At 45.2% G+C, this 14,940-nt stretch overlaps 1 protein-coding gene across 1 annotated transcript in view; it reads left to right on the forward strand.

The window, feature by feature from the left end:
* GABRD (gamma-aminobutyric acid type A receptor subunit delta) overlaps positions 1-4,739 on the forward strand; it is a 34,008-nt gene extending 29,269 nt beyond the window's left edge. The window contains exons 7-9 of the mRNA XM_083752712.1: positions 485-640; positions 1,799-2,010; positions 3,351-4,739. Of these exons, the coding sequence (XP_083608838.1) occupies positions 485-640; positions 1,799-2,010; positions 3,351-3,641 (659 nt within the window). The 3' untranslated portion in view covers positions 3,642-4,739. The remainder of the gene's footprint in view (positions 1-484; positions 641-1,798; positions 2,011-3,350) is intronic.
* The last annotated feature ends 10,201 nt before the right edge of the window (positions 4,740-14,940 follow it).

Raw genomic sequence — 14,940 nt, forward strand, 5'->3', positions numbered from 1 at the left:
CCTGGTTTGGACCAGAACTGTGGAGAGACCCAACCCAGGGTTCAACTCCCAATTCAGCAGGGTCTCCCACATCTGGGGGAGCTCTTTTGAATAATATAAATGTGGTGGCAGGGGAGGGACAGACACCTTTTAAAATCAATTAACTACATTTTTATTTATACAGTGCCATTAGGAATGAATGGATAAGTCTATTTTGGGTCAGCATCAGTTCTGCACTTGTTCATCCATAAGACTGCATCATTCTGCTATCCCCCCTCCCATGAAAATGGATTTCACATGAAAATGTGCATTTTTACATACTCCCCCCCCCAAAAAGGGGGTTATGCAAATGTTAGTCCTACTCAGAGCTAGCCTACCTCACAGGGTTGTTGTGAGGATAAAACTGAGCTAAATGGGGGAGAGAACCATGCAAGCCACTTCGAGCTCCTTGTAAGAAAGGTAAGATGTAAATAAATACATTTGCCTTTTTGTCTCCTTCGTTTAGCTGGTCAATTCCCCCGGCTGAGCCTCCACTTCCACTTGAGGAGGAATCGAGGTGTTTACATCATCCAGTCCTATGTGCCTTCCATCCTTTTGGTCGCCATGTCATGGGTTTCTTTCTGGATCAGTCAGTCAGCCGTGCCTGCCCGAGTCTCGCTAGGTAAAAGTGTATTGTTGATGGCTGGGGACCTATTGTAGGGTGTTAAAGCCCACAGAAGTGGGATGAGCATTTTGTGGGATGGGCTTTAATGGGTAGGTGAGGCTATATTAATCGGAATTTATGCCTCCAGGCGCCCATATGTGTGGTTGAACAGTTTCAAAATCCCATCATTGGCAGCCAAATTAAAAGCATAGGAATTAGGCTATAAAACCATGTTTTTGAGCAAGTCCAGCTATGAAGTAAGCTTGTTCTCCCTTTCTTACCCCATTTTACAAAGAATCAGGCAACAACTTGTAAAGTAAGTTTAAAAAAAAGATGTACTGTACTTACTTTATAATCATGCATTGGTTCACAACAACAGTAGCAATAAAAACTATGCAGGCAAAATACTTATATTTACAGTATAACCAGCTTCAGGCATGTGGCTAAATTTGGAGCAAGCACAGGGCACATCTGCCCTCATGGCTGGTCACAGAAAGAGAAAGGATCAGGAAGTACTATATGAACTTTCCTCTTTAGGTGAGGAGGGGGAAATGACATCACACAGAGCCCTCTCTACCAATTGTATTTCTATGGCCTGAGTATCTATCTATCAGCAATACAGCTCTGTGGTATTGGCCCCTTCTCATGATAACTAGCAAGAATATGCATTTGTTAGGTTTGGTTGTTAATCTCTCACACATTTGCCTTTCCTTTTTGGTGTTTCTTCCCCCACCACTAGTCGAGCATAATGTCTGGCGTGAAGCTGCTGCACTGGGTGCTTGTTCACTTTTGAGCCAAATGCAGCCCTCTAGCCCTCCAGGGCACAGTCCTGACTCTCTCTACTCTCCCCAGGACTCTTCCCATGCCAAATGCCTCACCAGCCTTGCTTTGCACCACCCTTTGGTGCTTTTTCCCTGGCTGGAACGTGAACTCTGATAATGCTTATCCTGTATGAGGAATAGAGTGGTTTATGTGAGTGAGTATAGAATATGGCCTACTGTTCAAAGGTGAAATGTGCATTCTTTGCTCCACCCATTTTTGCCCCTGGCATATGGCCCTTGGGAGGTTGCCCAGATGGGAATGTGGCCCTCAGACTGAAAAAAGCTATTCCCAGCCTTGGACTAAACAGAATTAAACTCTAGCTGGGACATCCTCCCCACACCTTGTTTCTTTCAGGCATAACTACAGTCCTCACCATGACCACCCTGATGGTGAGTGCTCGGTCTTCACTCCCACGGGCTTCAGCCATCAAGGCCTTGGATGTGTACTTCTGGATCTGTTACGTGTTTGTCTTTGCCGCACTGGTGGAATATGCATTTGCTCACTTCAATGCAGACTACATGAAGAAGCAAAAAGACAAGATCAAGACCAGCAGGCAGGCAGAAGAGGTCAGTAAGAGCCTCTGGTGGGTTCAGACTCTGATCCACCCATTTGGTAGAACTGGGCTGAAATGTGTGGTCCAGCATTCTCCAGCCATGCAGGCAAGAAAAAGGGGGTGGGGTGGGAAAGAGTAATGGGAGAAGCAAGCCACTTTCTGATCATATAAACCTATCTGCCATGGACTGGTTGGACCCAGAGGAATGGTAGCAGGAACCAGTGGGGGAACCCCCATGGAAAGAAGGCTCAGAGCAAGGGGTTTGGTGGTGGGACGACGATGTGTGGTCAGAGGGAGAAGAGGAAGAAACTGGGAGGAGAGGTCTGTAGCTGCAGTGGTAACAGGGCTTAGTGAGAGAGGGGAGTCTGGGGCAGAGAGCAGTCCAGAATCAGAACTAGAATCTGCAGCAGGAGAGTGGGATGAGGGAGGCCAAAAGGCCCTCCTTTGCAGATCCTGTTTTTTTTCTAATAAAGAGTTAACTTTACTTACTCCGTGTGATTTACTGCTGTCTTGAGGAAAATATTTAAGGGAGAGTCAAGGCAGGTGTCAGCAATAAGCCCTGGCAGTTCTCCAAGGATGCCAGGAGCGGATGCCAGCCCAACATGCTTACTTGGAGAAAGTCCCACAGATATCAGTATGACCACCTAATAACAAGACAATGACAATAATCCACCAACAGCATACAAATCAATATGGCTAACCTGATCCAAAACACCCACCCACCCTGCTCACACACAAAAACAAAGATCACCACAGCCAATCACAAACAAACAACCACACCCTAGGCAAACCCCAACTTCTCTCACCTCCAAAGAAACACAAATGAACAGCAGAGAACCTGCATGAGCAACGCTGACACCAAACCCTACATATATTAAGCAAAATAGAAACATCGCCACCCAACCACACACACCCCATCTTCCCCACCTCCCCCCTCCCCCCCCATGTCTCAACAAATGAAACTGATTTGTAAAAATGTTACACGGAAAAAATACGAGAGACATTACACATACTTCTGTAAAACAAGAAAATCTTTAATAATAATAATAGTATGACCACCTAATTCAAGCATGGGGAACTTGTTCCCCTCCAGATGTTACTGGACTCCAATTCCTATCAACATCAGTACTATCAGTAATTGGTGACGATGGGAGTTGCAATCCAGCAACATCTGGTGGGCCACAGGTAAGTCACCAGCGATAACCAACATGGTGCTCTCCAGATGTTGCTGGCCCATCAGCCTCAGACAACAAGGCCTATAGGGAGGGATGGCAACATCTGGTGGTCCACAGGTTCCCCATCCCCATCCCCTGGCCTACAAACATGTTGATCATCTTCTGCTTCTCATTTCAGGTCAACGTGAAGAACGCCATTGTTATGTTTTCCCTCTCGATAGCGGGCGTCAACCAGGAACTTGCTGTTTCCAACAGGCATCACAGAGTCCCTAAAAACTTGCCTGGGTCAGTGGAAGTGGAAGCGGGAGATACCAAGAAGCAACAGGAGACTAAACCCGAGAAGAAAAATGGCCTGAAGTCTCTCTTCAAGCCCATTGATGCAGATACCATTGACATATATGCTAGGGCAGTTTTCCCAGCAGCCTTTGCAGCAGTCAATGTCATCTACTGGGTGGCTTACACAATGTGAGGGTCACAAAATGGAGGCAGGCTGGGCAACAGGCAACTGAGATCCTCTGAGGTAAAGCAGAGCTTCTTAATGGAAGGGCCTTACTCAGGGCCAACTTTTTAACCACAGCACATCCAAAGCCAGATGGATATTCCGACTATAGAGAGGATTGTTCTTCTCCCTTCCTCTGTCACTGAGACAGCAAAGCAGTTGGCCACCACCCCTTTTTATTGGCTTGTTTCCCCCTCTTTAGTCTCCACAGAGCGAGTCAGATGCCACAGTCTTCCCCAGTTTGGCATGAAACTCCTGCCAAGGCTCCACAGCTGCCTAATCCTGCGCAACAATAAGGCGTTTCACTTCTTCATCCGTCGTGTCATCTTCCAGTTTCAAGAAGGATAAGTCCTGGATTGGGGCCTGAAAAAAAAAAAAGCACCTGGTGCATCAGGGTCTGATCCAAACTAATCTGGTGTGTGTCGCCAGGGAATAATTGCTTTGCCGGGTGTTTGTGGGGAGAGATGCTTAAAAGTGGAGCAAAAATGCAAGGGTGGAGCTCTGCATGGTCTGAATTTTAACCGGCTTTTAAGGACCCAATAGAAAACCTTTTTATCTGTGATTGGACTATTAAAAGGCTAGCTGGCTGGCAGTCCATTTCTTCGCAGTTCTGAGAACTTTTCTTTCTTCAATCTGCACCTGTTTTAAACACACATACACACACACCCTACTTGACTGCACAGTTTGTGTCATAGCTCTGTATGGACGTGATGGTTTAGCTGTGATTCCTGCAGTGCAGGGGGTTGGACTAGATGACCCTTGGGTCCCTTCCAAAATCTACAATTATTTGATACTATGTAGCTGGGCATTTTGATGGGGATGTGTGTAGGGTGGGGTGGGGGAGAGACAGACAGACAGACACACACACACACACACACACACATGCTTATACTCATATTCCTTGAAGTTTCTTTAATGGTTTTAAAATTTGGGCAACAAAGGGTAATACTGGGTTTTGGGATTCTGGTTTGTTTTTTTAAAACTGCATCATTTGTCTTGGATAAAATATTTAAAACACTTTTTTTATCCTCTTCTAACCACAGCATGAAATAAAGCCTATGACACAGAGCTTGGCTGGAATTGTTTTATCACGGATACTTCATTGCTGGATTGTGGGGAACAAAGATCCAATGGAAAGGGAGCAAGATTCACTGCAGAGAACAAGGGCTTGTGAAATTACAGAGAGAGAGAGAGAGAGAGAGAGAGAGAGAGAGAGAGAGAGAGAGATAGATTTGTGTTTTTTATATATACACCATAAACACAGACATGTATGCAGCTCTGGAGAATCACTGGGTGGATCCAGACCGCCTGTTTATTGGGTGTTCATCCTGATTTGCTTGTAGGGAAATTAGACGACATTGGCTATGTGATGAACATTCTTCCTGATTACAGATAGGTAGCCGTGTTGGTCTGCCATAGTCAAAACAAAAAAAAATTCCTTCCAGTAGCACCTTAAAGACCAACTAAGTCAGTTCTTGGTATGAGCTTTCGTGTGCATGCACACTTCTTCAGATACACTGAAACAGAAGTTTCCAGACCCTTCTATATAGTGAGAAGGTGGGGAGGGGTATTACTCAGAAGGGTGGTGGGAATGGGTGGTTGGCAGATAGCTGTGATGAGCCTGTTGACGACTCTTAACGACTGCAATAGGTCTTACAGATCTCAAAGTAGCTGTTTTACTACAAAGGAATTTCAGAAATAGACTGGAAAGAGAAGCTGCTGAATTACAACTTATCACCAAACTTAAAACCATGGAGAAACCTGGCCTGAACAAAGACCTTGGATTCTTATCTCATTATACATGACAAAGCCATTTTTCACCTTTTCACCCCTTGCTTCTCCCTGTAAGACCTATTGCACTGACTTAGTTGGTCTTTAAGGTGCTACTGGAAGGAATTTTTTTTGTTTTGACTATTCTTCCTGATTGGTAGATTAGGGAAAATTGCAGAGAAGAATTATTGGGAAAGTTGCGCTATTATCTTGATGAATAAGGACTTGCCTTTTTTAAAACTGTAAACTGGTGCAGAAATGATCGGAATTGTAAACTGGTGCAGAAATGATCGGAAAAAATGAGCAAGCGAAATCACATCCCTACCAAGTACCCAGGTGGGCAGAGCTGAGTCAGGTCAGGCCCACGCAAATCCACCCTGGTCCACCTGATCCACAATTACAGACCAGAGATATTTTCTTATGGACTAGCCTGTCTTTCAGAAACAGCACCACAAGGTTGGAAGGTAAGTTAGCATCACTTCCCAAGATTTGTTGCCCGGGGAGACTGGGGTATGTGTGGAAGAGGCAGCAGCCTGCAAACATATTAACTCTGCATCTAATCCCTTTGCAGAAAGCCTCCCTTTAATACAACTTTAGATGTTAATTTGGCTTTAGCAAAAACAAGAGGGGGTGGCAGAGTGTTGATGGCATGGCCCAGTGAGACCCTTGTGCAAGCTTCTTCTGCTTTAATGTTGGAGGAACAGACTGAAAATGAAGCAGGATAGCGTAGTATGTTACAGATGAATGAGGGATGAGGGTGATGTAGCTGAACATCACCATCTGATGCAAAAGGGGCAGTGAGGCGGGGATGGATGGGGAAGTGGGAAGAGTTGAGGCTTATGATGATAATCATCCAAAAGGCTCCCACTTTGGCTCTTAATGGGACTCTGTTACTTCAGCAGATAATGAACTAAAAAAAAAAAAACCCACCCCAGCACAGACCCAATGAGCCTTCTACAGCTGGAGCAATAGGCTCCTAATGCACTTCTTCAGCTAATAGGTGCTGCCATTGGGTTAAGAAAATTAAAACACTTTTTAATGTTAGAATCAACAGACTGCCAAGTTTCTTTCTGCCAATGCTTGGCACCGAAAAACTAAACAAGAGAAAAGAAAAGAGGGTGGGGTGGGGTGGAAATGGAATTCTCCCAATATTACATTCAAGAGGGATTTAAATGGTGCTTTTTAAAACTATATTTACTTGGAAGTAAGATCCAGTAAAATCAATGGGCTGTATTCAATGCTTGTCCTGCCCAGAGTAGACCCACTGAACTTGGCATCCATAAATTCCAGTAGGTTGACTAAGTAGGACAATCTGGTGGGATTTATTTATTCAGTAAATGTTTTGGGGATCTGCTTGGGTGAGTTCAAAGGCACATGGTCAGACTATTTGTCCATATAGGCTGGTACTGCCTACTCTGACTGGCAGCGGCTCTTTGGGGTCTCAGGCAAAGATTCTTCCTGTCACTTGTTATTCTTTCAGCTCAGGGATGAGGAAGCAGCATTGCTGGACTACAGTTCCCATTAGTCCCCACCCCAATCAAAATGAGCAATGGATGGGGATGATTGGAACTGTAGTCCAAAAGCACCTGGAGAGTGACAGATTCTCCATCCTGAGTGATGCCTGTGAATGTCTGCCTGTTTGAGCTGCAGCTCCTGCAGGTGACAATCTACTGCTGGAAACAGGAACCTCAGCTCTTATTACCTTTTTAATTAGCAATCTTTTATTCCTCGGGCTCCATGTACTGAACATCTTTTAGAACGCTGTATGGTCCTCTTTCACAAGAGGTGTTTAGGAACAGCAATTTTTTTCTTCGCTTGTTTTAAAAACTCCCGTGTCTGAAATTCTAGTTGTGAAGGCTCACTTTTTATTGTTGGAGTGAAAAATAAGTTTTCATCTTGCGGTAGTTGAACACATGCCAAAGAGTGTAATTTATGTGTGCCTTTAAAGCACTTGGCAATTCCTCGCCCACACAGAGGATTAAAAACTAGCTTTTCTATTTTAAAAAAATTGATGAAATACATAGGCATCCTTCTCTAGAGGGCTTAGAACACTGTGTTAAATAACATCACAGTAGCAAGTTCTGACTTACATGATCTATTTCTTTCCCCCCCTGTTCTGAATGGTGTCTTGGATTTTCTGGCATCAGATCAGTCTTTAGTCAAAAAGCAAATAATCCTCTTTGATCCCCTTTGAATGTATCACTTACTATGCTGGAACCAGGAGTGTACATACCATACACTTAAAGTACATGCTGTCACCCGAAAAATCAAGGAAACAGTAGTGTGCTAAGGGTGCTGGGAACTGTAGCTCTGAGGTAAACTATAGTTTGCAGGATTCTTTGGGGGGATGCATGTGTTTGGGGGAAGGGCCTATAAGCTTAAGCAAAGCCAGTTGGTCAGTCAAGTACAATCCGCAAGGCATCTGGTACCGTAGCTTCCTTTGGAATGATATTTCCTCCTTCTGCACATGTGAAGAGTAAGGAGAGAAGGAACAATTCTCCTTCCGGAGAACCATGTAATATACTGCATGTGTGCACCATTCAAGAACTCTCTATCCATCACCTACTGGCACTTAGCCATGGTTGGCACATCTAATGTATTAGAACTCCCTCTTAAGAGCAAATTCAGGTGGTGAGTGCCAGCAGGACTGTAGCCAAAATGGGACCACAAGCAGGAGATTTTTTAGAGAATGCTCAGGAGGATTCCAAGGTTTGCGTACGTAGGTGGCTGGGAGCCTTGATGAAGCCTAAGGAAGGCACCCACATACACAAACACCCCAGTGACCACAGAATGTTATGTGCCTGTAGAATGGAATGGAGTCCCCTGAACGTTTTGTTGCAGGTCTCACTCGTTCCCTTGGATAGCAAACTGGGGTGCCTATCCATTTGGAGGTGAAACTGCGCCATCCAAAGTATGTTAGTACTATCTCCATACTCAGCTACGAATTTACAAATGCATATACTACACACAAGTATATGCATTTGTAAATTCATAGGGGAAAGGTTGAAACTACTAACCCCCAAACAGCCAGTGAAGGACATCTGAGTGTACAGAAGAGTTTGGATTTGATATCCCGCTTTATCACTACCCGAAGGAGTCTCACATCTCCTTTCCCTTCCTCCCCCCACAACAAACACTCTGTGAGGTGAGTGGGGCTGAGAGACGTCAGAGAAATGTGACCAGCCCAAGGTCACCCAGCAGCTGCATGTGGAGGAGCGGAGACACGAACCCAGTTCACCAGATAACGAGTCTACCGCTCTTAACCACTGCACCACACTGGCTGTACAGAATGGTGCAGTTGTGGCTGGGAGGGAAGTGGGGGAGGAGGGAATGGGGAGGGAATTCATAGCAAGTATCCTAGAGGGAAGGCATAAGTATTGGGGTGGAGGAACTCATGATATGCCCCATGGGATTAAAAATCTCTCATTGCAAGACACAATGGGGTTTAAAGAGGGAATACAGGAAGAAGAAACCTTTTCTTTCTCACTCTGCATATTGCATCCACCAGCTATATAAGCTGTGCTTTTCTTTCCCTAAAAAAAATGTTTAGGGGTACTCTCATTTTCCTACTCATATTGAAATACTGCCCCTCAATGAGACCAAACTTAGATTCACAAAATGTTTAGGGGTATGCGTACCCCTGCATCCCCCCAGAAAAAGCACTGTATATAACTGTTACAAGTTTTTTGGGGGGGAGGTAGACTGTACACTCAGACCCTTCTAATTGCTGGGTCCAGCAAATTTTAAAATCTAAGAAAGGATTCAAATTCCTGGAATAGTAAGACTAGATTCCTAGTGAGGTAGTGGGCCATTGAGGTAACAAAGGAAGTGGCTTGGTGCCAGATAACAAATACAGTAGCCGATTTAGGGTAGTGCAGGCAGTTTCCCCCCACGGGGTGTTGAGCCAGGGTGAGTGTGTGAAAAAGTGAGAAGATCTGCTTGAGGGTGCCCAGTGTTGGCCTCACACAGTGTGCCATAATACAAAAGATTACCAAAGTTCACCCCTGGCAAATAGGTGGGCCCCCCCTCTTAACTTGCTGGTAGTTAGAAAGACAAAGTCCAGAGCTGGGAGTGGAGTTATGTGAGCTGGGAGCTGGAAGCAAGGAAGCAGGCTGTGAAGCCAGAGGGTCAAAACCATGCTTGACTTCTGCCTGAATCCAAGGCTGTGGCTATGGGAGAAGCAAGACCTTCTGTAGGGTTGCCATATTTTGAAGAGCAAAAAAGAGGACACATTTGCCGACTTCTGCTTTTAACTATGGATAGCTATGACGACTCTCATTTTAAATACCCATGGTGGGGGAGAAAGAGGATGCGTCCTGGAAAAACAGGACATATGACAAACCTATTTGGGATGTTAATGTTGTGGATCTGTGCTGGTCCCGAGGGTTAACCGTGCAGTGAGTCCAGTCCAAGGTTGAGGGTGTGGTATGGAGGCTGTCTATCAAAGCTGAAGCGGGATCCAAGGCAGGGAGTCGGCTGAGGTCAGGAACTCTGGCAGAAGAGCAGGACAGGGTTCAGGCAGGAACAGGTAACCAACAATGTTGCTCCCGCAACCTAGGACTGGGGCTGGCTGGCTTTTATCTGCCCCGAGGCATAGGGCGGCCCAGGTCCACAGGTGACTCACCTCTCCTGGCCTGGAGGCAAGCACTCCTCCTGCGGGGGAACGTAGTTCCCTCCACCTCTCTGCCCTGAGCCTCTGCAGCTCAGGAGAGGCTGGAGGGTTACCGGACCCAGAGGCAACCTCAGCTTCCTCTGATGGGGCTGAGAGTGGAGCACCTGCGGACAATGGGTCCTCCATCACCTCAGGAGCCAGAGCAGACTCAGCTGGTGCCGGTACCTGAGGATCCAGCACAGGTGAGAACTCTTCAGGCTCATGCCCCTGCCCCGGCTCAGCTGGTTCTGGAGGTGGGGACTCCTGTGCAGGCTGGGATTCCTCAGGTTCAGCCTCCGAGTCTTAATCCCAGGCCATCACACCATCTTTCCATCACAGGTTCAGGTTATATATACGTGGCTCTGCTCCTTGCTGATAAAAAGAACTTCCAAGAGGTCCAATGAGGAGGGCAGTGCATGGTGGCATGGCTGGATTAGGCAAGGAAGAGGGCCTTTCCAGCCCCTGGTACCCTTGGCCAGTGCCTGACATAACCGACCGTTGGTGCTGGGCCTGAGAGAAAGGAGTTGGCATTTTCAAAAGGTGTCCATTCAGCTGATCAGCTTTTAAAAAGCCAGCTAACTTCCTTCATGCAGAACCTCCTAGAGTGAGTGAGATAATTTCCCCCATTAGTAACGCACCTCTAATTCCCCACAGCCGTCGCTGATGTTCATAACTCTGGAAATTTTGCTGATACTTATAACCTCTCTCTTTGACAAGTAACCAAAGAAAATTGGTTATCTTCTTAATGTAAGTGTTAAACATGGGGCTGGCCTATTTTAAGAGAGGCTAAATAATAATAATACTGGCATGCCATCCTCCAAGCTTACTTGTGCAGAGATTACCATGGAAATCAGCTGGGTTGTTTTTTTATACACCGTCACTCTACAGTTTCAACGAATTCTTGTACAGCAAACAAGATCCTATCTTTTGAACTTTCTGTCTTGCTTAAACTCGGTTCTTTTTATTTATTTCTTTTGTATAATAAAACATTCTGTTTAATCTATCTTTCCCATATTCAAAAGAACTTGTACATCAAGCGTGTGGTTTTATAACAGCCATTGCACACATAAAACACAAAATGAGAAAAGAATAAAGGGTTAAAAACAACTCTGTGGGATAAATTAATGCATAAATTAACAGCATACTCCTATATTAGGCAGCTTCCTCTATTCTGCGCTCGGGGGAAGCAGTTTGGCAGGTGATGGAAGGGGAAGGAAGTCTGATGTTTCCACACCTACAAACTTTCCTCCATCGTTGGATCCCAGATGTTGTTGCACCACAGTGTCCATTAGCCCTGACCATTAGCCATGCTGCCTAGTGGGAGTTGGCATCCCAACATCTTGTGGAGACCCACCTGCAAGCTGGGGGGAATCCTGTGTAGGAAAAAGGCAGTTCTGGGGCTTGAGAGACCAGGCAAAAAATGTGGTCTCTTTCCATGGTGCTGAATCCATTTTATATCCCTGAACAGAGCAAGGGAGTCCAAATTGCCATTTTTGATCACATGTGTTTGAGGCAATGAAGCCAATTCATGTTAAATTGGGGGGGGCAGATTTCTCTCCCACCCAGTCCCAAGAGCTTGCAATGGGCTTACAAGTAGAACCCCATCTCCTTCCATCCTCCAGATGATCTCTGGGAGCTAAGTCATTGTGAGAAAATGCAGGTGAATTGTCCACATGCCAAGGAGGTTGTGCATTCTTTGATAGGACTAGCCAGGAGTGCCTTAAAGGGGTTCAGTTGCCATGGGGGCAGAGGAAGGCTGGGGAGCTGAGGTGGAGATGGTGGTTCGAGTGTTTGTATTAACTTTAGTTTTGCGAAAAGTTCTGCGAGAGAGAATAAAAGAGCAACATTTATTACAAAGCCAATTAGGAGTGACAGCAGCGTGTTGAAGCAGAGTTGTCTGTTACCATGGGGTGTGGCAAGGGTGGAGTTGGGAAAGTTTTTAAGTGAAGACAGGAAAAGAAATAAATTGATGGGCAGGAAAGCATCATGAAATGATAGATGGGGAAAATCTTTTCTACCCTCCCTTGAAACTGTCTATTGACAAAAGGTGCCCGATCTTTTCTTGCAAAGCACTCCAGGATCCAATTCCTTTTTGCTGTTTTAAAGCTGTCTGGCTTTTCCTCACTATTGTCTATACCATTATTGACTCTACCATCCTGGGATCCTCCAGATGCTGTTGGATTCGAACTCCCGTCTCCCCTCGTAATTTTCAGGACCCCACCAATACCCTGCATATCCAAAGGGATCTGGACACAGAGGCTGAAGGGACACCAGATGGGGAGCTGGGTGCCACCAAACACCCATTCCACACTTGTAAGAAATCAATCTTCTAGGACAGCAGCACTTAAGCTTTGGAACTCCTTGCCTCCTGACATCAGGTAGTGCCTTCACTGTCCCCTTTCTGCTGCCATGCTTCTTTAGACAAGCCTATCCAGACACATGGAACACTGACATGCATTTTATACCTTTTCAACTACAGTTATTTTAAATGTTGTTAATGCTTTAGAAACCTGAGCTCTTATCAAGGATTTTGGTGTTTTGTTTTTAGCTCTGCTAACCACCTAGAGAGTGTGTATATAAATCTTGTTGGATAAGTAATAAATAAGTGAATAGCTATTGCAAAGTCCTGTCCCCAACACACAAAGGGCTTTAGCTCAGAGCTAGAGCACCTGCACTGCATGCAGAAGGTCTGAGGTTCGATCCTCAATTTCTCCAGCCAGAAAGACTCTCTGCCTGAAATCTCAGAATGCTGCTGCCAGCCTGTGTAGGCGACATTGCACTAGATCAACCAATGGGTTGACTCAATGTCAGTCACTTTCCTATGTTCCTAATCCCTTACCCGAGATTCCCATTACAGCCAAGACTGTTAATGTTTCCTGTCATTCTCTTATCCAGGCTAAACATACCCAACTCCATCAACAGTTCCTCATAAGGCTTGGTTTCCAGACCCTTGATTATCTTGGTCACCCTCCTCTGCACACATTCCAGCTCAGCAATATTCTTCTTAAACGGTGGCAAAGAGGGTCAAATAACTCCATAATGCTTGGGAGTTGTTTAAAAATACAGTATTAGAAGCTCAACTTGAGTTTATACCGCAAACCAGGGTAGGTACAATGAGGGCCAAGAGCACAAGGCATAATTGGAAGAAGCTATTAGAGGCAAGGAAGCTTCCTTCAAAAACCTGAAGTCTTGTCCAAATGAAGAGAGCAGTAAGGAACACAAGTTGAAAGATTTGGGACCAATAAAAGAAAGCATTTTACCACGCAGAACATAGTGAAACTACTACCCAATAGCATAATGGGAATTGTACAGTGGGAAGTTCAAAGATTAAACATTTATAGTGTGCAATGATTTTTTTTATCTTAAATATTAGTTGCCATTCATGGGTTGTCTCCAACTAAGTTTTACTCAGAGCACATATCCACACCTATTTTTACTTGTGTGCTGCCTTTCCACAGATCAAACTATGCACAAGGCGGCTTACAGCATGAAAAAATATATTACCACAACATAAAAAAGTAATCATAAACAATAAATAAAACATTAAAAGTTAAGCAAGCAACGGAACATAAATCACAGCAAGATCAACAGCAGCCAGGATCATGTATGCTGGTTTATCCTTAATTTACTCTCCTTCCTGGCATTCGGTCCCAGACCTGATTGGAAGCAGGGATCCCATTGGTTCAAAGTTCAAAATGCGCCTGCCCCTCCTTGCACTGCTCCGTAGACTCTTACGCCACAAACATTTTTGCCACATTCCTATCTTTAAAGCCTCAGTTAGATCACAAGCCGTCACACAGCCTGCGACGGAATAAGTGCTGGAATCACTCCACATCCCCCCTCCTTGTTTCTGTTTTCTTTTTAAACGCTATACCTCAGGAAAATTGGATGAGCTTAACGGACTAGCAGACTATGCAGATCAAGAGACAAAAATAGAAATGAGGAATACAAAGGAAGAAGACTTAGACTGGCCTATTTAAATAAATGTAGGTCTCTTCATCTCTGCCTGGGGACATTGTCACAAAACAGCCTGAATCCAGCCTACGTATTACTTCATAGAGTCAAAGGTCAATGTGGGATATATGAGCATGTGTAAAACAGGTGTGGAGAGTATCTAGGCCAAATGTGGCTTTTCCAGTCTCTTCATTTGGATCTTCTGAACTGTCCCCAGACCACACACCCCTCACCATCCCTACTGAACAGAGGTAGGATTTGCAGGAGTGTCTCCACTCCCATCATTCTGCCCAGACACTAAGCTCTAGCTCCGAAGGCCTTCCCTCACTGCAAGATGTGAGGTTACAGGGAACCAGGCAGAGGGCTTTCTCAGTGGTGGCACCCACCCTGTGGAACGCCCTCCCATCAGATGTCAAGGAAATAAGCAACTATCTGACTTTTAGAAGACATCTGAAGGCAGCCCTGTTTAGGGAAGTTTTTAATGTGTGGTGTTTTATTCTGTTTTTAATCTGTTGGCAGCCTCCCAGAGTGGCTGGGGAAACCCAGCCAGATGGGCGTGATAATAATAATAATAATAATAATAATAATAATAATAATAATGTGCTCTGCCCACTTTTGCCCCTGACCCTACCCTCCATTGACATGTGGCCCTTGGAAGGTTGCCCATAATGTGGCCCTCGACCTGAAAAAGTTCCCTACTCCTGTTGTAAGTAAAGGTAAAGGGACCCCTGATCATTAGGTCCAGTCGTGGCCAACTCTGGGGTTGCGGCGCTCATCTCGCTTTATTGGCCAAGGGAGCCGGTGTACAGCTTCCGGGTCATGTGGCCAGCATGAGTATGCGAACCAGAGCAGCGCACGGAAACTCCTGTTGTATAATCATCATAATTATGGGTA

This window comes from Podarcis gaigeae (genome assembly GCF_964106915.1).
Source record: "Podarcis gaigeae genome assembly, chromosome: 8".
In the NCBI taxonomy this organism is placed as follows: domain Eukaryota; kingdom Metazoa; phylum Chordata; class Lepidosauria; order Squamata; family Lacertidae; genus Podarcis; species Podarcis gaigeae.